The sequence below is a fragment of the Ostrinia nubilalis genome, chromosome 25 (assembly GCF_963855985.1).
Source record: "Ostrinia nubilalis chromosome 25, ilOstNubi1.1, whole genome shotgun sequence".
NCBI lineage: Eukaryota > Metazoa > Arthropoda > Insecta > Lepidoptera > Crambidae > Ostrinia > Ostrinia nubilalis.
The window spans coordinates 621,872-647,661 of NC_087112.1; the positions used below are offsets into that span (position 1 = coordinate 621,872).

At 37.9% G+C, this 25,790-nt stretch overlaps 1 protein-coding gene across 1 annotated transcript; it reads right to left on the reverse strand.

The window, feature by feature from the left end:
• Positions 1-11,039: 11,039 nt before the first annotated feature.
• On the reverse strand, positions 11,040-25,064 carry LOC135084315 (trypsin-like). Its single transcript, XM_063979117.1, has 6 exons — positions 24,989-25,064; positions 22,153-22,289; positions 14,516-14,643; positions 13,396-13,654; positions 11,754-11,903; positions 11,040-11,205 (listed from the first exon to the last, which is right to left on the reverse strand). The coding sequence occupies exons 1-6, from the start codon at positions 25,062-25,064 to the stop codon at positions 11,053-11,055; spliced, it is 903 nt and encodes a 300-aa protein (XP_063835187.1). The 3' UTR covers positions 11,040-11,052.
• Between the last annotated feature and the right edge of the window lie 726 nt (positions 25,065-25,790).

Below are 25,790 nucleotides of genomic sequence, written 5' to 3' on the forward strand. Positions count from 1 at the left end.
TTTCATAGATTTTATCGCATAAAAAAGGGATATGTTATTAGTAATATTTAAAGCTGTAAATTATAATATACTGACTGATGTGAGTTTTAATTCATTTACTAAAGAATGGTTGTTTTTTGAACAACTTAGTGCTGCAGCAACAAAATCAGGCGCGCAAAATGGTTCCAAAATCTCGAACCAGGTCAAAAGTCGGTAGCGGTGACACTTCAGCTGATGAATTAGAAGCCGCACTTAGCCTCCTGATTCTCTTGGGTGGTTATTTTCCTACTCCAACCAACCCAAATCACCCCAAAAAGCGAGCAGCCTGTCCAGGCTGCTGCATGCATCTGGTTATAAAGCTGGTGATTGAAGAATTTTAGCCAGTTCGACTGCTACATAGTTTCCCTGAGAGTTCCAAAGATCCATTTCCGCTATCTTGCGTTTCCACTATAAGTTGGATATCTAATTATCTTCAATCAAAGACGTGAACACAGTTCGGTATCAGTTGGCATCAATACCCCTGGTATTTCTTTAAAGGTCTTGCAAGATTCCCATGTGTTCTATCTGCATTTGCTTCTCCTGGATGGTAAGAGGGGTCTGAGGTTCAGGAGGTACTCCAACGACGCTGATGGAGTGGTTCTCATACATCCAAATGCAGCTATACTTGCAAGGCGTTACAGACTTTGAAGTGTTTTTTTTACATTGTTTTCAGTTTTTTGTAAAAGATATTCATTTTTTATTTTTCAAATAAGGAATATCTTAAGGTTTTGTAGTAATTTTCATTAAAATAATTAATTTCTACTAACAAATAAACCATATTTTAATTTACTATAAAGCTGGCAATGTGCACTTAAAGATACATACTATATTTCCAAAAGTACATACCTAAGATTTTTTCTCGTATTTTTTACATGATTTTTACTCATCATAAATCCAATATTTATAGTGTAAATCACAAATATTAACCAAAACCGTCGTTGCCAAGTATAGGGTTAATGAGCACCTACGTTCTAAAAGGAACCCCCATGCAAAATTTGAGACTCCTAGCACTTGTAGTTTCTGAGATTTTGTAATGAGTGAGTCAGTCAGTGGCCTTTTACTTTTGATTGAAGTCTTTATTCGTTTACCTACATTTTTACCTAAAACTTAACATGAGATAATAATGTATGTAATTCTCCTAAAATTACCTGCCTCAAAAAATACTTCTATGTAACATCGTTCACTCGGTAACGCACACTTACTTAAATACAAATCCCTACTTATTTTTAAATACATCACACAAGTAAAAGGTATATTGCCCCATGAATTCACCCTCATTTGCATCGGCGAATGTTCGTCACATTACTGCGTCCCGCTCGTCCCGGTGTAATGGAGATACGTGACACGTATCCTGGGACATTTCATGCAATAATCACGAAATGGAGAACAGTGACAAATGGACATATCTAGAACGAAAATCAGGTTACCCTGCAAAACACAGCTTTTTCGACAAAAAGTAGAAATAATAGTTATAAAATAAAGAATAATCACTTACCTTAAAAACAAATCTGAAGGTAATTGTTGAAGCTGCCACACGTTGAGCCGATGATATGACTGCCAGTCCGATCACCAAACAACATAGTTATTTTAGTTCTGAATTCACCAATCAGTTCCCCAAAGATATTTCTTGAAAACGAATAACGCGCACACAAAAACTTTGTTATTATAATTTACAGAACACTGCAATTAATTAATACAGAGACGTGTTGTCCGTGACACGATCCATACCGAACACTCGCGCGCGATAGTACAAATGCGCGACGTTGAATGCAAAATGACGAACTACCCTCTTTCTAGACGTATCGTAGTTGAAGAAAATAATAAACAGTTACCCACTTTTCTATTAATATTTTTAATAAAAACTTAGTGCAGAGCTCAAATTTATAATCCATTTTTTTCTAACTTTGTCAAAGTCAAGCCGTTAATTCAAATGTAATTCGTTGTAACCTTTGCCTTTTTCTGTGACAGAGACAAATGGCAATAGGACTGTCATCAAAAACAACTCACTCGCACGCACGGCGTTCAAAAGGTTAACAGTTGAGTGACAGCTCGCCACTCGCCGCCTGCGCTGGACAGAGGGCGCTAAAAACAATGCGGCTCGCAGGCATACTGGTTGGGCCAGGAGGAAGGATTATTCTCTTTTGATAATAATAAATTTTTTCACCACTCACTTCTAACACTGGAACATCAGAATTTACAGCTTGACACCAATATAATTAAAATAATGCAGTTGGACACTAGTAACCAGAAGATAATTGAAGTTTACTGTCATATTTGACTATTCTCTACTGCATAGCGGGAGACAAATCATGACTAAAAAGCTTTTTCTATATAGGTATACTCGTATTAATGATATAGACACACCACACACCACCGATAAAATGCGGTAGTGTAATATTTCTTCTTAATTTGGGGCTTTAAGTGAACTCACGTCCCGCTATTTTCAAGGCCCCAGCAGAATGTGTGAGATCATTAATTGAGTGGACACGTGTCCGTGACGCCGTCAGTTTGTCAGGTGCCGACCTGACATGCGGTGACAACAAACTTAGATTTTCTATATTATTTTAAGAAAGTTTTTACATTAAATTGACTTTTCTTTGGTCTCCCAACAAACATATCGATGGGAGAATATGACCAACTGACCACGCTATATGATGATAGGTATTATGCCAATATCGTTGTCAAGGTATAAGGTACACTCGTTTAAATACTTTAGCTTTGAACCATTACAGACGTTAGATTACTTAATTAAGGATTCAAAAGTTAGTGATACTCGTATTAAATACTAATATCTTATCTTTCATCACAAGTTGGTCTCACGCACGTTAAAGGCACAGTCTAACTTTCATCATTCCGAGAGTTGAGCACCGATATTGAATAAACTTGGTACAACCCAAGTTGTAAGTTTGCTACAATGTCCCAGTATTTGAGTTGTGAGCAGTCGTCACTGAGATTAAAAACTAATTTCCTAGACCGTGGTTGTTTTAAAATAATATCATGGTGTTTGTCTGGACTTCAAGTTGATGGAAAATGTAATAGAAATGATTCGCCCCAGGATTTTGAATTGAGATTTTCAGATAGAGCGTTCTCATCATCATCATCTCAGCCATAGGACGTCCACTGCTGAACATAGGCCTCCCCCAAGAAACGTTCTACTACAAAGTGGATCGACGACATGCATCGTAAAGGTAGCAGGAAGGCGCTGGACGCAGGCCGCTACCAACCGGGCAACATGGAAAGAGCTTTCTCATTTTTTACAAAAAACTGGGGGTCATTCACTTGTATCATTGTAGTCAAAATAGTCATACAAAAATACAGGACATGCGGTCAACAAGCTATCACCGCCAAAATAAATACAATGTTAATTCATGCAGAAATTGAACACATGAACCACAAAAACCACAAAATTACAATTACTCAATTAATTTTAAACGTAGGCAAATAAAGTCCCAATCAGATAACTCATAATAAAATTATGTTGACAGCATTGTGTTTCAGCAGTTGGAGGTAAGATAGCCTTCTGTGGTTGAGGATTCCGGGTGAAGCTCGCTTCAACCTTCGGCCTGATCATCATTTTCCATCAGGTGAAATACAGCAAAGAACTCGTCCGTTGTATGTAAGAAAACTTCATGGCAAGTTCACTAGGATATACCCACAGCAGTCGGCAGAAAAATTCTAGTATTGGTACCTTATGACGTCTTCATCATCATCATCATTTCAGCCCCAAGACGTCCACTGCTGAACATAGGCCTCCATCAATGGAATTCCACAATCGCCTGGCTGATAGCAGCCTACATCCAGCACCTTCCTGCTACCCTTATGAGGTCATCAGTTCATCTTGTGAGTGAACATTCCAGCGTTTTTCGGCTACCTCTTCAGAACCTTGCTGTCCCATCGGCCGTCAGTTCTGCGTATAGATGACCCACGCTGAACTGTCCCACCAAACTCAATGACAGAGGGGCGCTACCATCGTTCAACTATAAGGTTTCCAACATGGCAAAAATCGGAACCAGCGATCCGGTATTGACGGTGGCGCCCCACTGTCAATGTCATGGATAGGACTTTAGTTCGTTCACGGATTTGCTGAATGACGTAACTAGCCTGGCTGATATTTTCATGGCGAAAATCGTGATTTTATGATTTTTATGAAAACCTACTTGACAGTCAAAACACAGATGCCATAAAACGAATTACGCTCACTTTTCCAAGTCGAGTAAAAGCCATGGGTTCATTCCAGAAATCCGTTTCGCGCATTTAACTTCAAAATGATCCTAATACCTACTTTTCACATTAGGTCGAAAATCGTACACACATTTCATGGTTGAGGTACAGTCAGAGGTAGAAATATGTGTATTAAAATCATAACGTGTTTTCCAATTGGTTGCCTTATGTAGGGCTACAAAAGGATCACACTACATAACTAGACTGATGTATGGTTTATTGTTTTCTTTTCTTAAAATAATATTAATGATTGACAATCAGGGCTCGTTCCCAAGGCAATCCAGCAAAACTAGACTTTCGTGTGAACACACAATGTGTGTGATTGAAATACGAATTACAAATCCGAACGGTTTTTTGCAGGACACTGCAAGCAAACGGGATGTTTGTGTGAACGTTAAAATAAAAACACGTTACTAAAAGGGATCCTGCAAAAAACAGTTCCTGTAAACGGGATGTCTACGTGGGAACAAGCCCTTAGTGGTTTATTACAACATCACCTTCTCGGTAGGTACCTCATTTTAACATCCCATGAAGTTTATTTTAAAACTCTAGTGGAGCCTAAAATATTTAAAAATGAGACAAATACAACAAAAAAATGTAAAAACGAAATAAAGTATCACAAAATGCCATATTTTGTTTAATGGATCCATCATAGATTGTGTACTCAACACACGTGTCAGAACTCAATTAATGTCCACATTTTATCGGAGCTGTCACCAATCGTGGTCGCTTTTAATAAACAGGCTTTTCATTCAAAAGTACAGGCGTGCAAATATCCGTTAGTTACTCAAGTAAATCCCATCAAAAACAATACTTGTCAAAAAAACCAAGTCTCGCAACTCAGTTGTTCTACGGTAAAAAGTTGTGAGATCCATGTAATACCAAGTCCAGGCCAGGAAATCTTTAACGTTTTACATAAATATATTGACTTGGCCATCGCACTAAATAATTTAATTTACACGTGTTTTCATGCGATGGCCAAGTCAATATATTTATGTAAAACGTTAAAGATTTCCTGGCCTGGACTTGGTATTACATGGATCTCACAACTTTTTACCGTAGAACAACTGAGTTGCGAGACTTGGTTTTTTTGACAAGTATTGTTTTTGATGGGATCTCATTTCTTTTTGTATTTTGTAGACAGCAGTTATGTATCTAGAAAACTGGACCGAAATTGAAAAATTTTACTCGACTTGGCGGTTGCACTACCGTGCCCCCAAATCTCATTTCTTTTTGTATTTTGTAGACAGCAGTTATGTATCTAGAAAACTGGACCGAAATTGAAAAATTTTACTTGACTTGGCGGTTGCACTACCGTGCCCCCAAATATTTTAGTTTTTCCTTGATTCATACACCAAACACTACTTATATTCTAAATTTGAAGCTTCTAGGTCTGCTAGAAGTGCCTTAGAATTTTGATGATCGGTGAGTCAGTGAGTGACAAAATTAAGAAACTTTGACCCGTTATAATTCTTAAACTACTGGTTCAAATTGAATGAAATTTGAAATATACCGTGTCTTTACAATGCCTGCATCGTTACTGAAAATTCAGTCTTCTAGTTTTATCCACAACGAAGTTACAGGGGGTCGAAAATGGCCTGAATTGCTTCGAGAAAAGGATGGTACGGCCGTGCCGCTTTTTTGCTCGACTTGGTGGGGGCACTGCCGTGCCCCCAGATTACATAACATTTAGGTATGGTTATAGGTATATTCATTCGCAGAAGCTGAGTAGTTGTTGTCTACGGTGTTATTTATTAGTTACTTCTTAGCAACAGCTCGCTTTATTGTCTCGAAACTTTAGTAGGGCTTATCTAGGGATCCATGAATTTTTTTGTAAAATTTTCATGACCAACTTCTTTGAGACGAAGTTTTGTATTTTGAAATAAGTTTATAGTATCATCATCATCAACAACCCTTTACAGTCCACTGCTGGACTATCATGAGCCTCCTCCACTATAGTGGAGGGTTTTGCCATAATAATAAGTTTATAGTATAGTATCATTTTATTATAATTTCAGCTGACTGTACCAACAATATTTCAGATCTCGCTAAAAGTTCTGCTAACGGTTGTACTTTTTTAAACCGGCCCGGTCGTTTGCGATAAATCAAATAAATCGCCCGCATCCACGGTTTTGGAGTTGCTCTTAACACAATTAATATGTGCAACGCCCTCTCTGGAAACAGAATGGCGAACAATTTACGCACAGTGTCGATAGATGGCGGTGGGAGATAATTAAATCGCGAGGTAAATGATTACCTGCGTTGAGAGGTGATGAGTGATGTTTGTGATTAGGAGAAATTAATATTGTAGGAGCATTAAATCATTTTAGTGAACTGCAGTACACAGCTAGACGTATATCTAATCTGAGGATTGTCAAAGAACTTGGTTTCTTGATATTTTCATTCGGGCACTGTTTAATAGACTATCTTTGCGGTAAAAAGGAGTCGTATCCTAAAAGATTTTTATATTAAGGAGTCGTATCATCGTAATTTGGTATAGGTGTTATTAAGCTTCATCAAAATTTAAAGTAGAGTGAAGTAGGTGCTTTGTACTTTCCATGGAAACAATAAGTATTACGTACAAATCTTATGTATTTCGGAGAGTTCACAACATTCACGAATAGGTACATCTTGTTTTCCAAACTCCCACAAACTTTGCTTCCCAGAAAGTTTACTAATTTTCTGAATTTAGAGTTTTCTAAATCTGTAGGAAACCTCATCCACATCTGAGTTTGTCCAATTACTAAAGTTGGGAACATTGGAAATCTTTAGTTTGACCTAAATTTCGATCCATACACCGATGTGTGTTGAATACTTAGTCGTGTGGGCAACATTATGGCATCATTGTGTTTAAATTGCGTCATGGTTAGTTTTCATGTAATTCATTGCACAGAGAGCTTCTTCTTTTCATCATCATCAGGGCTCTCGCGGAAGACCAGTTTCTTGACCTTACGAGCATGCCATGATTAATACTGAGCGGGAGCCTATTGACGCAGTGGCCCACTATTTTCTATATGTATTCGTTTTGTGTTATTATTGTTTATAATAATTTGTGCTTACCTACTGTGATCAATAAAATCTATTCTATTCATCATCATTTCCTTCTTCTTCGTTAGCTCAAGAATTCCTGCTGAGTTACTATTTAAAATGACAGTTGAAACCATGTTTTCCAGCGTGCTGCATTTTCTCTAAGTAAGGTACTAAACACCCTTATTGTTCGCTCGGTCTTAAACAGGGTAATCTTGTTTCAAATGCGTCTCTTCCGCTGTGCATTGATTTTTATTTATCAAAACATTTTGCTAAGCCAATTTCTTCCAAAAATGTCCTACCATTTACAATTCTTCCTCAAATCCAAGATTTATCGAGTCGACGGATCCATTATAGAATCTCTCGAGTCATTTAATTCGGCAAAAATCTTTATTAGAATTCGAAGAGGCAGAAGTATGCATTAAAACAGATATTGTTTCGCTGCGGCGTATTTCCCTAGGGACTCTGTGCAAAGATGAGGTATGGAACAGATACACCGAACGAAATATTCAAATATTTGCCATAATATTCAACAGCTTGAAGTAAATATATAAATGATAGATGTATAATACATAAAGCGTAGGTTTACTTACGTTTATAACATTTTACTACACATTTTCTTCAACACCAAAAATCTAATTGTAAAGTTTTACTCGTAGGTAGCCAAATTATTACTACTTTATTTATTACCAAATCCAACTGTACAGTACTTTAGTCGCCTTGAAATTAAATCGGCAACAGAATAAAATTTATTATTGTTTAGAAATTTACATTTTGACTGCAAAAAGTATGCTGCCGTCACTGGACAACCTCGGCAACCTGGCAGTTGTCACCTCTTGCTCTTTAAATGGTTCTTGAAACGTTTGAAGATTCGCCGCCAGATATTCCTAGTTTCCTGCCTAACATCTGCCCGAAACAGGCCACTGGCTAAATTAAAACTCCCCATAACGACCACCTCATCGGGGACGACGCTCTTTTCATTAATATCCCTTGCTTTATTACTTTCGATTCTCATTCCGATGGAATTATTATTTCTTACTTTTTGTTTTCTTTTGATATTTTTAATTGATAGGAATATTGTGTTTACTTTGTACATTGTAGGGCTTCTTTCTTTGGTTACATTAAAAAAATTAACAGCACGTTAACCTTCTCACAAGATTTGCTCAATAATATTAACAATAATGTCCAAAACAATTTTGTCTTTACTAATGAAGAAAGACTTAGTAATACATTATCTCCAAAATATTATGATAAATTAAACATTCAGACGGTGATCCTGGTGACCAGTCAGGACAGCAAGGGTCATACTTTAAGTTTGCTAAAACATCAATATTTTCATTTTCTCCCACTAAAACTCACTGAAGTCCACTGCAAACAGTGCGAAATCCTTAAAATTTGTTGACACTCTTCACAAGTCATCCACACATTACATAAAATTCAAAGAGATGAAAAAACCGTGGATCTAAAATAGGCCTAAATAAACAAGTGATTTTAACGGTCCTTTTGCAGAGATCAAATATTTGCGTGTCTGGAGGGCTGGAGTAATTTCTCAAGTTAACCAAACAGCGATCAGAAGTTGATTTTTCTTATTACACATCAGCCATTCACATATTCAGGTCTTCACGCGGCCTTGAGCACAACACATGCGGGAATAGTGGCGGGACACACGCGGTGCCATCACGCACGGGCACGCGGGTCTCCCGCGGCACGAGTAGTCATCATCATCAGATAGTATCCATTCCAGGAGGAAGACTTTAATGGGTTACTAAGTAACTTTATCAAAAAAATCATAGTTTTCATAAATTAGAGCAAAAAGCGAAAAAAGTCCTAGAATATCGCAGTTACTTGGATTGTCTCCCAAAAGTTACACACCAACTGGGATAGAGCAAACTCGAATTAAACGTACCTATTTAGGACGAAAATAAATAAACATACCTTGCTGGAAATTAATTCTTCGTAAAAATCCAATTTCATTAGCCTATTCCGACATTTAGGTGCGATAATTTGAGATCCTCAGATTTTTTTCCAACCGTAATATACCTACTTTATGTAGTTTAGGGAGCTCGCGGACTACTCGTATAACGCTAACGTTAATCAGCTCAAAATGAAGTAACTAAATGCAAAAGAAACGCCGGCACGAAGTGATTACGAAATTACAACTGTCATTAGATTTTATACGAATAACTTGTGTGATAAGCGTTTGAAAAACGCGTCGGTCCCGTCCACAATACCGGCTCGTGTGTCCCCAACAAGTTTCTCGTTGAACATTCCGCGCGAGTCCAGCGGAGTGTTTTCCGAGCGTTTTCGCCCAAACGTAAGGCATCCACTTGGTATGCGCGAAGTCATAGCTCGGGGAGGACAGACATATCATTTGGAATACCAAAGAGCGAGCTTGTTGCGTCATAAATCATATTGTGATCGAGCTCAAACAAATATGATTTTTGTTATTAAAACTAGACATAGTTAAGTAAAAAAGAAAAACTATTGGTATTATTTTTATTATCATAGATTAATAATCGACCTAAACTAAAATAACGTACGCCGGTGTGTAACTTAGGCTCAGTTGCACCACCTAACTTTAACGGTAACTATGGCAATAACCGGTGCTTTTTGTATGGAGTTTGACAGATTTTTGACGTTTATCAAAGTTAAAGTAAGATGGTGCAACCCAGCCTTAGATGATGACTTCAAAACTTATTTTCTCTAGAAAATAAAAAATACAATATAGAGGCAAATGCAAATCTGATAAAAGATATTTTTTTATCACCAGGTCAGCATATTATTACGCTCGACATTGGCAAAACCAGAGTGCTTCAAATCAAATACACGAATTTACGGCCATTACAGAGACAGCGGGCGGGGCACATAGCTCGTAGAGCTATTATGGCCGTTGGGGCAGAAAAATTCTCAAGTGGTGGCCACGGGCCAGAGAACGTAGTGTAGACAGACCTCACACTAAGAGAAGATCTGTCCTGTCCCAACGCAGGACTTGTCATTGAGGAAATCCTTGGAGGAGGCCTTTGTCCAGCAGCTGACGTAATTTGGCTGAATCATACGACCATTAAATATATTTTTTACTGTACAATCAAGTTGAAGAAGCCTGGCTGTATTCGTTTAGCTGCATCCTAGGGCTGGCTCCCGCATGCAGGGCGTCGTCTGTATGATTTATTTACAGCGCGCGCGTGATGTCTTGCTCTTGTGTAACAGATCTGTTGTGATTTGACAACGGGGGGATTGTATCAAGGATGTTTAAGGATATAAGGGTTATATTACCAGCTGCTAGATACACCTAAACCCATTTGTGAAAAACTGATAAGCTCACGACCTTTCGTTAGGTGTCTATTCTAATCATTGAGTTAAACGCGTTGGACATTTTGTTACTCATGAACCTATTGGCACAAAAGTAATGCCTAATCAGTAAATTTTCTGATCATAATCGTTTAAGAGGGTCTTTATCACTCGTCACTCTTGAGGAACGGCCAAGGCAAACCATTTAGATAAAAGTGTGGAAAACTTAAGGATTCACACAACGTTATTACAATGAGAATTTCGATGCGATCATTGAGTCAGCAGTGGAACAATAATTTAAGTTAATCAATCATAAAATATATTGCGGGGGGCATGACAGTACCAATTGCCGATGTGACAGTTAAGGGGCCAGATCCCCTCTAAAAAATTATCGATACGCCAATGATCAATCATCAATGACAACTTACAACCGTAACCTCAAACTATAGGCAAAAGAAAAACAACCACTTACTTCCAAAGCCTTTATTGATCAAACCCTCACAGCGGCAGCGTGGTGACGCTGCGGATCCAGTCGCGGACCTGCGGCACGTTGCTGTACACCCCTGGCTGGTCCTTTTGAGCGCAGCCCACCCCGAAGGACACCAGGCCGATCAGCTTGCCGTTGTGCACCGCTGGACCCCCGGAGTCTCCCTAGAGGATGAAAGATTCATCATCATCATCATTTTCAGCCATAGGACGTCCACTGCTGCACATAGGCCTCCCTCAATGATTTCCACAATGATGAAAGATTGCCATGGGTTTGTTCTCAGTGCTTTGGCCACAACGTGTGTAAAAGGCTCGTTTTAACCTGCCTGAAAGCCATGGGAATATGATTGGTATCGCACTGCTTTGATCTTTGTCAATGTGAAGGAAAAAAGAAAGAAGCTTTGACTTTTTTCTTCTACCTCCTCAGTTATGAAACTTATCTGTTCTATTTCTTAAATAGCTGGAGTCCAACTTGACCTTAATTAAAAATACATGAAACAGTACAAGTTCGAAATGATGATGATGCTAACCTGACAAGAGTCCTTGGTCCCGTTAATGAATCCGGCGCAGAACATTGTAGGGCTGATGGTGCGGTAGTTCTGGTTGGGGAGGGCCGAGCACTGGTCATGCGACATGAAGACTCTTACAATATGTGGCGTTTTGTTCTATTCATGGAAGATTCTAGAACCGAACAGTACTAGAGTGATGCTAACCTGACAAGAGTCTTTTGTCCCGTTGATGAAGCCGGCGCAGAACATTCTAGGGCTGATGGTCCGGTAGTTCTGGTTGGGGAGGGACACGCACTGGTCGTGCGACATGATGGGCACGTACACCCGCCGGAGAATCTCTTGCATGTGACGTTCCTGGAAGATCATGTGGATTTTACTAAAGGTCTAGCGTTTAACTCAGTGCCTGTGGTATGGGAGCGGCATGAGAGAGGTAACACTGACAAAGTTATGACGTGACAGGGAATACAAATCTGAGGTCTCGCTGACCTTTGGCCGTCACAAAATCACGCACTAATGTGCAGAAGTCTACCCACTAATGTGAAACGGATGCATGAACTGCATTTTTTACTTTATGTAAGCTAACATTTATTTTTGAGCAATTAAAGTGCAATTAAGTTTAAAGGATGGAATCATCATTCACTATTGAATTTATTTGAAACTAGCTGACCCGGCGAACTTTGTTCCGCCTTAATGGCAATAAATAAGCAGATTTTTTTTTTATTTCGAACGGGATAAAAAGTATCCTATGTCCTTCTCCTGGCTCTAAACTACCTCCCTGACAATTTTCAGCTAAATCGGTTCAGCCGTTCTTGAGTTATAAGTGGAGTAACTAACACGACTTTCTTTTATATATATATATAGATTATACTTTAATTTTTAACCCAAACATTTTCTATCAGAGAATCGTACCAAGTACTGTACCGTATTTTTCAAAACCTAACAAAAGAAATACTTTGTTTTATACCGTATTTTAGACTTAGCAAGTTCCACGAAAGGCTACTGTAAAAAGGACAGGGGTCTAAATTAACATTAATTGTATCGAGTTCTCCGAAGCCCTTTAGTACGTAGTTCCAGTATTTTCCGTAGTTTCGACAATTAAGTTTAATCTCTGACCTAATTGAATGTGAAAATTGTGAAATGCTATTTGCATAAAATGTAAATTGTAGTACCTATTTGATTTTAAAATTTTAATGTGATTCTTTACACGTGCATCCAAGCGAATTCTTCAACAAGGAAGTGAATTCTGACGAGTGCAACGTTACTTAAGTGAACTCTGAGGCTAAGTCACATGAGGCCTCATGGGTATCCTTTACTAAAAAAGATGATGATGATGTTTCCAACCAAACACTATTGCGATCACTTCGAGTTCTAGTCGAATTGAATGTGATCTAGTCAGTATTCATGCACAATGGGGGCATATGACACACCATCTAATAGTGTTCATTAGGCAATAATAATATTTGGGTGGATTTTCTTCCGTATATCTCACCTAAGCTCTAGTTCGTTCGTTCGTTCGTTCGTTTCAGCCGAAAGACGTCCACTGCTGGACAAAGGCCTCCCCCAAGGATTTCCACAAAGACCGGTCCTGCGCCGCTCGCATCCAGGCACCTCCCGTGACCTTCACCAGATCGTCGGTCCAGCTAGTGGGAGGCCTGCCCACGCTACGTCTTCCGGCTCGTGGTCGCCACTCAAGAACTTTCCTGCCCCAGCGGCCATCAGCTCTACGAGCTATGTGCACCGCCCACTGCCACTTGATTCTGCGGGCTATGTCAGTCACTCTGGGTCTCCCACGGATCTCCTCAGGCCTCAAGCTCTAGTACAGAGTTTTTATTTCACTATCTCTCACCTTAGCCCTAGTATACCCCCATCCGCTAACAGACACCACAGCCCCCGGCGTGACTTCCTCCACATTCCCGATCGCAATGGGCCTGGAGCTGGGCGTCACCGGGACCGGCGTCTCCAGCAGCACCAGCTGGTAGTCGAAGTCTTGAGGGTGTATCTTGTTTTCGTCGTCCCAGCGGGGGTGGATGAAGTGCGCGCAGACCTTGTAGCGGGTGGCTTGGCTGCGGCGAGTGGCGCCGGCTAGGACGAACTTCTCTTTATCCCTGTGAAAATAGAAGTGGTTTTATTTTGCACGTTTTTTTTTTTTATGCATAACAAGGCAGGTATTTGACCACAATCGCACCTGATGTTAAGTGGGATCAGTATTTTAAATAAGCATATTGTGGTAGGAGGCTGCGTACCGGAAAACGCAGCGTGGGACGTCCACCCATAAGGACCGACGACATCATAAAGGTAGCAGGAAGGCACTGGACGCAGGTTACCAATCGATTAATATGGAAATCACTGGGGGAGGCCTATGTTCAGCAGTGGACGTCCTATGGCTGAAATGATGATGATGATATTGTGATAGATAGTTATAATGTTGAGGTGATAAACTCTTCGTATTCTATTGTATGGGTTGGGTTAAATTGCAAAAATCGTGGTCAATATCGTAGTGGTAAAGCCACTCCGACATCAGACCTTGGAGGGCGACATTGCTCAACCAAAATAAGAGTCTCAACAATCTCAGTAATTCCAAAATTACTATCTTATTCCCAATCTTCTAAATATACATATACATGTTATTATAACTCAAAGGTGACTGAATGACTGACTGACATAGTGATCTATCAATGCACAGCCCAAACCACTGGACGGATCGGGCTGAAATTTGGCATGCAGGTAGACTTTATGACATAGGCATCCGCTAAGAAAAGATTTTTCGTAAAACGGGATCCACGCGTACGAAGTCGAGGGCGGCCGCTAGTTTGTTAATATAATACTGGCAACGAGTGGCTTTTAAGGCAGATTTTATTTTCCAAATGGGTTTCTTCTGAAAATCAAACCCAAGTCTTTAAAGTCCAGCCTGTAATACTTGAGAAGGACAACAATGCAAGGTGTCAGAAGTATCCATGAATTCTTACCTGCAGTGAGCTGCAGTGAGCACCCAGATGGGAGCGATGAGCGATCCTCCACAGTACAACCCGTACATGACCTGGTACGGAATATTTGTGATGTCCACCTCAGTACCACCGACGATGCGCCATTTGAACTGGAATGTAGGTACATACATAAATTCATTATCTATCATCGTCATCATTAGCATCATCAGGTTATTTAGTCCCCACTATAGGAATGCCAAGATAGGCCCCCTTACTTGATATTTATTGTCCGTGGTACAAAATATTTTCTTAAAGGCTTTAAACCTTTGTTTGTCACCTCTCATCCGCTTTGCAATGGAGGGAAGTCGAACCTTAAGTTCGAACTCATCCTATGTTCTTCTGATTAATTTCGTTGCGGGTCCAATGACAGTTTAACTTTCCCCCGGGAAAAACTTGACCTTCATTGGTTGGGTTTTTATGGCGGTCAAGCTGTAGATCCTGACTACACAGGGTGGTGGGAACGAGAGGTGGGAATAGTCCCGTATAGGAATGCAACCCTCACCGATTGGCAACCCGGCTTCATCTGGCGTCATCAAAAAATTGATTTTATTTGATTTGAATTTTTAACTTTAATATTTGGTTTAGGAATAGATATTTAACATTTCCCAAAATTCATACGAATATACATCGCTGCACCATATTTACATACACTGATTGACTCCCAGTCAATTTATAGAGATAGTATTTACATTCTGAAGGTTATTTAGACAAATAAATAGGGAATAGGTCAGCAGGCTCAACCTAGAAGAACGTCGACTATTTCGTCGCTTGCCTCTCTAACTGAAGTATCTGACATTTTTTTCGAAACTGAGTTATCTACACCATCTTAATTAATTTTGCAAGACGAATCGATCTGTCCAATCGCCTGAAAATTTTGCAAAATGTCAGTTACATCAGTTAGAGAGGCAAGCGACGATTTGATCGGTGACAAGACAATGGCACATCAACCTAAACACTGAGACGTCTTTCTATGTGACTTTGCTATTTCAATTATTGTGAGAACTAGCTTTCCGCCCGCGGCTTCGCCCGCGTGGAATTTTGTCTGTCACAGAAAAACTTTATCGCGCGCGTCCCTGTTTCAAAAACCGGGATAAAAACTATCTTATGTCCTTTTCCGGGACTCAAACTTTCTCTATGCCAAATTTCATCAGAATCAGTTCAGTGGTTTAGGCGTGAAAGCAAGACAGACAGACAGAGTTACTTTCGCGTGTATAATAATTAGTATAGATTAGGGCAGAGATCAGTGCAAGTGAGCTTGAAGTTAATATGTTGAGTTAGGGTCTCTCTAATAAAATGCCTTGCCACTAAGCCAGCTAGTATAGCCTGACCAGGAACATAAAAACCCTCGCCATGTTGCGGAAAACTAATATAATATAATAATAAATAAACTTTATTTCTCTTTCACAGAGGTATAAAAACTTATATCTAGTTACAGTAAGTTATTATCATACAGCAAAATACCTTTGTGAGAGACTGGTATCTGTACTAGGGTGCCTAAGACACCCTGTCTAACCGATTACCAGGCCCTCGCCACTACAGACCTAACTACAACTAGATTGGGTACATACTTAATTCATGTGTGTGTGTGTGTGTGTGTGTGTGTGTGTGTGCGTGTGTGTGTGTGTGCGTGTGTGTGTGTGTGTGTGTGTGTGCGTGTGTGTATGTGTGTGTGTTTGTGTTTGTGAGTGTCTATATTTTAGTATTGTCCAGAATAAATATTATAATGTGTAGATATATTACGCGAGCGTTTTTAATAGATCCTCCGTCTCAGAGTAAGTGAGGTTTTGTAACCATGATGTTACCTTGGACTTGCATTCGAATTTTGGGAGAGAGTATATTGAAAGTTCACGGTTAATCCTGTTATACAGGTGAGAGCCGAGAAAGCCAAAGAACCTATGAGAAAAATGAGCCCTATATGGAGTACTTGGACATACTTTGTATTTTAAGCGTTTTTGTTGGTTTAAATGAGGATCGTATTCCAAGAGGGAGTGCTTCTTTAGAACAAGTTGCTGAATGAACAATTGGCGAACAGTTAGGACTTTGCATTTCTGGTATAGATCCACCGTCGGATAGAAGAATGAAAGCTTATGAGAGACTTTAAGGACAGCTCTTTGTGCTCGTTCTAAACTAATAAGGTAGGACTTTGGGGCACCACCCCAAGATGATATGCAGTACGTTAAAATTGATTGGCACAGAGCGGCATATGTGACTTTAAAAACCTTATTATTAAAGATGTGGCGAAGATTCCTAAATATGTAAATTAATTTTCGGGTTCTAGAAGTCAAATGGCTGATATGAGCTTGAAAATTAAGTTGATCATCGACTATTACGCCAAGGTAAGTAATTTTAGTTACCGTTTGAAGTTGGGGGCAAGGGCAGTTGTCAGAAGCAGCGTCTAGACAGCAGTGTGCCACCAATTTTTGATTAGGAGCTAAATGTTTATGTTTAAATGCGATGTATTTTGTTTTGGAAACATTTAGCGTGAGCAGGTTACTGGAGAGCCAACCAGTGACAACATTGAATCCTTCCTGTGCATGTTGATAAACCTCATCCCAAGTATCACCATGGAAAATGAGCGCTGTGTCATCAGCGAAAGTAATTATTTTACCATTTACCAAGTGAAGTTGGCAGAGGTCGTTTATATACGTAAGGAACAAGGTAGGACCCAAGATGCTTCCCTGTGGAACTCCATATGTTATAGGGTGATCATCACTACTTATGCCGTCAATAACAACACGCTGAGTACGCTCCTCGAGGTAGCTGGAGAAGAATTGAAGTTGAGTGTCTCTTACGCCAAGGTGTTCCAATTTTTTAAGCAGGATCGTAACCGAGACCGTATCGAACGCCTTTGCTAGGTCCAAAAAAATTGCCAATACTTTTTTCTTACTGTCCATTTTGTCAACAACGTAGTTTGTTAGCTCGTGCACAGCTTCGTTAGTTGATTTATTTTTACGAAAACCAAATTGAGAGCTAGACAGTAAGTTATTGGACTCTAAAAAGTCGACAAGTCTTTTATTTACTATTTTTTCGAGAATTTTTTTTTTCGAGAATTTTTTTTTTTAATGGTACTAATTTCTTTTAATGGCAACAGTAACTGAAAACTTCATTGACGTGTCACCTTGCATGTCAATATTAAACTGTCTATTGCTGTCAAAGTGTAAACAAACTGTATTTTAAATGTGTGCAATTGATTTTGTGAATTAAATTGCTAAAAACTTTTTATAGACGTGAAAGAAAAGTGGTTCACAATGTGTTAAAGTATTTGTCGAAGAAAAATACTAAGGGTTCGGACAATATTTTCATTGAATAATGTTTCCGACAAAGGTTGTCAAATTGACTGACATGTGTATCGTGTAGTACAGTCCACTATGAAAATTAGCTGTGGTTTGTTTGTTTCAACTACCTATTTTAAAGTTTTTGTCACTTTGTAAGTGTTGAATTTTAAGAAATTGATTGGGAAAGAAGTACCTACAGAGTTTGAAGCGTTCATGAGCAGACATTGCAGTTAAATATTCAAGTTGCGAATTTGATTATTGATGAATAATAAATAAATCCTACTAGTTCGATTGATGGTTTCATTTAATTTATTTAAACCAGGTTACCTATAATACAGGGTGACTGGAACTGAACCCGCCAAAGCTAATACGCGTATAGAGGAGGTCATTTGCTAATTATTGAACCTTACTTTCTATGACTAAAGTTTTATAGTTTAGGAGATATGTCAATTTTTATACTTTTTTCAGATTTTTCCGAAATTTGACCTAAAAACTGCTTCAATTTTTTTTCTCGCGTGATTTCAACAGTTTTTTTATTTGATATTAATATCGAATATGTCTTTATTCAAATAAAATAAATTTCGGATCCAAATAATGATTGAATAGCTAGTAACGAGCCGCCAAAGTTTAACAAAAGTACAAACCACTATAAAAAATTCTACTTCGAATTCGATTGAAACAAAAATTAATGATGATAATGGATTGCCAATGATCTTAAAAATATCTCTAGCTTCTCTTCTTTCCAATGATATATCACACGTTGTAATTAGATATTGAAATTTGTCAAAAATTCAAAGTTTATGGAAGAAAATGGAGTAATAATACAAAAATTATCCATACAAAGTTTACTTTGATTTTTTTAAAACTCTTTTCATCATAATTTGATTATTGTTTTTAAATTCATTTTTCAAAAAACACACAAAAATAGTTATGAAAAGGAGTATAGCAGAAAATATGAGATGTTTGAAGAAACTTTGTATGGATAATTTTTGTATTATTACTCCATTTTCTTCCATAAACTTTGAATTTTTAATCAATTTCAATATCTAATTACTACGTGTGATATATCATAGGAAAGAAGAGAAGGTAGAGATATTTTTAAGATCATTGGCAATCCATTATCACCATTAGTTTTTTTTAAATCGAATTCGAACTTGAATTTTTTATCGTGGTTTGTACTTTTGTTGAACTTTGACGGCTCGTAACTAGTTATTGAATCATTATCTAGATCTGAAATTTATTTTATTTGACTAAAGGTTTATTAGATATTAGTATCAAATAAAAAAATCGGCTAAAATCATGCGAGAAAAAAAATTTAAGCAGTTTTTAGGTCAAATTTCGGAAAAATCTGAAAAAAGTATAAAAATTGACATATCTCCTAAACTATAAAACTTTAGCCATAGAAAGTAGGGTTCAATAATTAGCAAATGACCTCCTCTATACGCGTATTAGCTATGGCGGGTTCAGTTCCAGTCACCCTGTATAATCTTATTTCGTTAATTTATGAAAATATCAAATTAGCCCGTAATCCTTAATCCTGATACATAAAGTTAGCCTATTAATTTTAACACAGGTACGACTGTACTCAGTGTTGCACTATCAAACGCAATTGACGCGCCTCTATGCCAGGGTTTTTATGTTCCTGGTCAGGCTATAACAAGAAAACCTACTTAACCTACCTATTGTACACTGTAAAGTTAAAATAGCTTTCAAAATTCACTCACAATAACACATTTCAGTTCAGTCACCTCTCTCAATAAACTAAATGTTTTCACTAAAATTGAAAATAAACAACGTATTCATCGAAAAGAGTGTACCTATTTGAAACAGATTTAAGCTTTTCAAGGAGTGAACTTGTTTGATACTTTTCAGTTTTTACTGTAAAGATTTTGAAGATCTTGTTATTGTCAGATCTTCAAAAACAGTTATCCTTAAATGGCGCGTTTTTTCGAATTGGTTTTATTGCGGAGATTTCTTTTATATTTCTACAGATGTCCGATTTTTTTAGTAATCCTAATAGCTTAATGTTGTGTGCACACAGTTCTTAATAATTTTCAACAAAAAAATCTTAAAACATTTCATTCTCAGACGAATTTCAGGACCTATTAATATAAATATTGTGCCACATGAAATGTTGTAAATTCAAAATCATTTCATTAATCAATATTTTTTTTCACTCACTCAGTCACGCATTTCTCCAGTACATACATCCAATACTCAATAGTTTATTGCTTCCATAATATTTACAAAAGGTGTGTGTGGTTTGTACATTTTCTCTTTTGGTGTAGAATTCAGGGTATTTAAATACAAATTTACATATTTCTAAGATGTAGATACACGGTAAAGTTAGAATTTTAAATGTTATAAAATGTGGTTTGCAAGTGTCCGTTTGTTCTATATTTACAAGTATTCTAATTAATTTCTTTTGTAGAGTAAAAATTGTAGGTGCGTCAGTGCTATTTCCCCATAATATAATTCCATAGGAGAGCCATGAATGGGCATAATAATATGCATAGTAGGTGGTTAATGCTGTGGATAAGTCTGTGGTCTTTTTAATTTCACAGAGGGCTTGAGAAACTGGATATTTTTGCTCTTACTTTTTTTATATGGAATTTCCACTATCAAGCATCTTTAGTCGCGCTATAAATTTACTAGAATTCTATTTAGTCACGGCTTTGACGGGATCGCCCGCGTCTCGGAGCGTATGTACTATGTACAGACGACAGCACGTCCAGCTACACATAGGCACCTTATCTACTTGTAATAGATCCTACTTTCCAATAAAGAAGTCAGGTATTGACTGTACGACGCGATTGCGAACGGATGCAAGTTATTTGCATGTTACTTGTTGCATGGCTTGCAATTTGTTGCATACGATTCAGTGATAAAGCGCTTTGCACACGACGCGAAGATACGACACGATGAAATGCATGAACATACGGTTTGAACTGTTGTAGCGATTGAATAGAATACCTTTCCGTCTTTACAGACGTGGCACGACATTGATATTTCCCTGTTAAGTGTACGTTTTTGCGACAGCCACTTAGTCATAGATGTTATAAATTACAAATCATAAAAAAAAAATACAAAAACTATTTTAGTAACCACAAAAAAAATTATGAATTTGAAAAGATTTAAGAAGCGGATTTCAGATTTTCATGATAAGACACCGCATCGCATAAGCTATAAACATTTCTACTTCCTATTTGAGATCCAAAATCTTTAGGATCGTTTTAATAAATCAATGCAATTGGGCACCATTCCCGACTGCGGCACTGGGGGTAAAATATTTTTTATTTTGTTAATAGTATTTATTTACTACTAGCTTTCCGCCCGCGGCTTCGCCCGCGTGGAATTTTGTCTGTCACAGAAAAGTTTATCGTCCCTGTTTCAAAAACCGGGATAAAAACTATCCTATGTCCTTTCCCGGGACTCAAGTTATCTCTATGCCAAATTTCATCAAAATCAGTTCAGTGGTTTAGGCGTGAAAGCAAGACAGACAGACAGAGTTACTTTCGCATTTAAAATATTAGCATTTTCAAGTTTAGTTTATTCATATATTCATAGTTCATAATGCAATGTGAAAATCATTCAGATGCGTGTCGTTTCGTCATGCGTTATAGCGTGAAAGAGTCCTAAACTATATTACTAAATTACGAAAAGATTGGCTGAATTCAAACAGAGCTTGTCGAAAGGTAAACCGGCAAATAAACAAAAATAAATAAAAACCAATGCTAGACGGCAGACTATGTAATATTAAATATATTCGTACTTACTTGAATACTTTAAATACGCGCCGTCTAGCCCAAAACCAAGCAAACAATTGGGTACCAGTAACGGAAAAACACTTCTTTTAAAATAAGTACTTACCTACTTACGTTCCTGCATATTTTATACACTTCTTAGAAAACAACTAGACTAAACAAATACATCTTCAAAGAGTAGGTACCTACTCGAGAATTCTTTGCCAACCTTAGTATTCTTGAATACTTAACCCCAAAGTCTTTAAAGTACGCATGAATAGGCATATTTTATGGTGATACGCTTCACAAAGATCACATCACATTATTTTGTGTAAGAGCAAAGATTTACGAGTATAAGCCTTAAAAAATACAGATAAATTCGTATGCAGGGTTGATACGGTAAGTGATCCAGTTTAGTAACCTATATTTATTGATATCGAATGATAGAGCTCGTGAAGTACCAGTAATCAGTTTTTCGATATGTTGTATCGAGTGAGGTCACTAATCGTTTCCATACATGGTTGAATTGTGCAGTGATCACTGGCATAGTCTAGTACTTGAAGCACCAGGCTGTAATTCGTCACTTTGACTTACAACTCACCGGCACAGCTTTCGTGTCCAAGTCAGCCACCTCGTGGTGGTACTGGTAGTTCCTGGGAGGCACCCGGCGCGTCACGAATATCTGGTGGTAGCTGGACACGCATTCTGGGGACAGCGAGCCGGTGTACAACTTTGTTTCTAGAATGAGGATAAAAACACATTTAATATAATACTAGCGGCCGCTCGCGACTTCGTACGCGTAGATTCCGTCAACCTCTTAGGGGTTAAGTTTCGTAAAATCCATTCTTACGTTCTAAAAGGAACCTCCATGCAAAATTTGAGACTCCTAGTACTTGTAGATTCTGAGATTCCGCGATGAGTGACTCAGTAAGACAATCAGTGACCTTTCGCTTTTATAAATATAGATTTGGATCGTAATCTTGCAATGGAGGCTTAATGACCAGATGATAATGATGACGAAGAACTACAGCTAGCCTCTCGCACTTTTCAGCCAAAAGACGTCCACGGCTGGACAAAGGCATCCTCAAGAAATTCCACGATAACGGGTCCAGCGCTGCACGCATGCACCTTTCGCGACCCTCACCAGATCCATCGGTCCATCAAGTGGCCAGCCTAGCTAGCCGCCCACACTCGTGTATTTCAGCTTGTCATTAAGACTTTGTCACGCGTTCATTGAGCAAAAGATGCGTTTCTAAAATTCAACTGTTTTAAAACACTTCATTTCTTGCATCAGATCGTAAATGTCAATTTCATACGAAACAACACAAATCAGACGTATAATATTGTCAGAAATTGTTACTAAGTTCTTTATTTTATTCCTATCTTCATACTCCAAACTAAACTTACAAAAATACAACTACATACTTTAGCTTCAACCAGATATCAGTGCTTTAAAAAACCTTCCTGCAGAATATTATAACACAAAGCCTTTAAACCTTTAAAGCTTTACTTTGAGTTGATAAAGTCAGTCTAGAAGTCAGTGAAGTTAGTGTTATCTATTCTCTGTTCTAACAATCAGTAAGACCTTTATACAAACCTATGGGCCATACAATCTTACAGTTGTAGAGAGAGACCGGAGCGTCTGGATAAAGTGACATTCGTAACAGATCAAAGATTATAATGTTATAGAATATAATACTTTTGACATAAAGGTATAAAAGCAAGCAAGACATACCTACATCTAGACCGCCAGGGGTTAGACTATTAACTGATTTCCCCCCTAAAAATTACTACCTCTTTTTAGAACATAAACACTATTATTTGTAGCCTAGAAGTGATCAATGTGATCAAATTCGCATAGAGTCAAATTAAAATTATCATTCAAATCCATTTTGTATGACGTATCCCCGTTCAGTAAGTATTATGTTATGTTTCAGCGTTCTTAAATACCTCCCAAAGATAGCTTTCTCTACCTTCTTCGGTATCACATTTTCAGCTAATGCTTGAAAAGTGGCGGAAGAAATTACTTCTAGAATTTATTGAATGTAACAATATTCTATAATACAACTAAATATTGACAAATAACTACTTAACTAAACTATAGCTAAATAAAAAAGGGTAAAACTTAAAATATGTACTAAGGTACAAGCTTTATAAATAAAAATCATTTTAAGTCGCTCCCTTGGGGGAAGGTGCCCAAAAGGCTGTCCACATTGCCACGCTGGATGGCAAAGCTGATGCGTTGGCCAAGGTAAAGGCCAGCCTTTGTATCGTTTTAAAAGTTTGTGTTTCTAGAATGAATTCAATTTGCGTGTTTTAGAATAGAAACAGCGCTAAGTACTGATAATCGAACCGTGGACACATGTTACGAATTCATTAAGGAAACCACATAATCGATTCACCTCGCAAGTAAGCATTTAACTAGTTGTTTTTATAGAATGACTTTTATAACTTTAATTAATTTAAACTTAGATTATAAAATTAAATGCGTTTCTTTTATTAGATTGCGACGTTTCAATTCAGTACCAGAGCGAGACAAATTGAATCTTACCTAAAAAATGTTTAAAAGGGAAAGTTTGGGATTTCTTATGGTTTTATATGAAACATTTATTGAAAACGGGACGCGCCATTTCTGAAAAAAAAAGTCCGAAACTACGAACAAAAACATGGGCAGAAACAGTTAAATACTTAAATGCCCAGGATCCTTGCCAGTAATAACCTAACGTAATAATTAATGTGTTTGTGAAATAAATAAACTTTAAACTTTACATAATACTGAACAAAAACGGCATTATAAAAGTATTATGTACCTAAACTATATTTAGTTATTTACTTATAACTTTTGGTTGAATGCACTAGTTAGTCAAGTTTAGTATAAATCCCACTTATCTAATCGACGAGTACCTACTTAACCTAACTATTAGCAAATGCTAAATCATCTCAACTGCCGTAGATAGAGGTTGAGACCAGTCTGCTAAGGTGACTAAAACTACCTTATTTATACGTTACACAAACCTAACTTTGGTAGTTTTCACACTATTGTGGTAGGAATGTCATCTCTATTAACAGGCCCCATATTTATTTTTTAAAGAATAGGCAAAGCTCTCATGGTAAGCTAAATAGTCGTACATGCTTGTGTGACGAGTGGGTTCGCCACAACCATTTGATATGGAACCCGCGTTCCTTAGATCTCAAATCAGTCCAGCAAAATAATGCGAACAGCTGGGGACTGGAATTTCCTGCTTGCTGCTGTCTTTCCTGAACACTATTAATCCGGACATTTTCAAGGTGAGAGCGAATGGGCACTTACAGGGCATATTTGTACCTACCATTCTAGACTGCATCTCATTAATATTTAAATAAGCTGCAGGTGCGATTGCGGTCAAATACCTGTCTAGTTCTGCATAAAAAATGTTTAAAATTAATTAAAAACCCACCAGAAGGAGCCGCAAGGTCCTGTGCGCTCGCGCAGCCCACACTGACAACCACACACGCACACAACACCGACAGCATTTTGCTGGACTGCTGAACCGCAGTCGCCGCTAGTTGCCGTGGCCAATGCGATCTTCGCGGCTGTCAGCCATGATTAACTTCGATAAGTCCGAGGTTGGGGAGCAGGAATGGAGTGACCGTGAGGTTCAGTAGTGTGTTTTACTAGAATCAAAATTGCTTGGAGAACCCCCTTGATTCTCTTCTTGTAAAAGAAGAAAGTAGAAGTGGTATATTACCGCTTTTACTAGATGTAGACGGATTCACCCGACTCATTTTTCTGGCAAAAACGTGAAACAAAACAGCGCAGCTGACTCACCGACTAAATGTCCCAAACGGAGTTAAATCATCAACGAAGTCATTCGGCGGAAGATTATCTTTGTACTCGTTTAATTAACAACTCGATTATGAAAGGGTAACACCCTATCTTGAAAACAGAACTTAGCTATCTGCCACAGGATCTCTAAAAATATTTTTTATATTTTATTAATTTATAAATATTTTATTTAAAGTCAAGTACGAGGCAAATAGTTTTATGACTTTATCATTAATTTAGTCACGCCACAACAGGGACAAACAGGGACGAGCATTCATATTTTCAACCGACTTCAACAAAAGGAAGAGGTTCTCAGTTCTGTTGGTACTTTTAATAAAACAGTTTTGACAAACCTATTTCACGTAAAAAATTATCAGCAGTTTTGCAACTCCAGGCACAATCACAATGTTATTTTAGTCGTAATAAAATTGTGA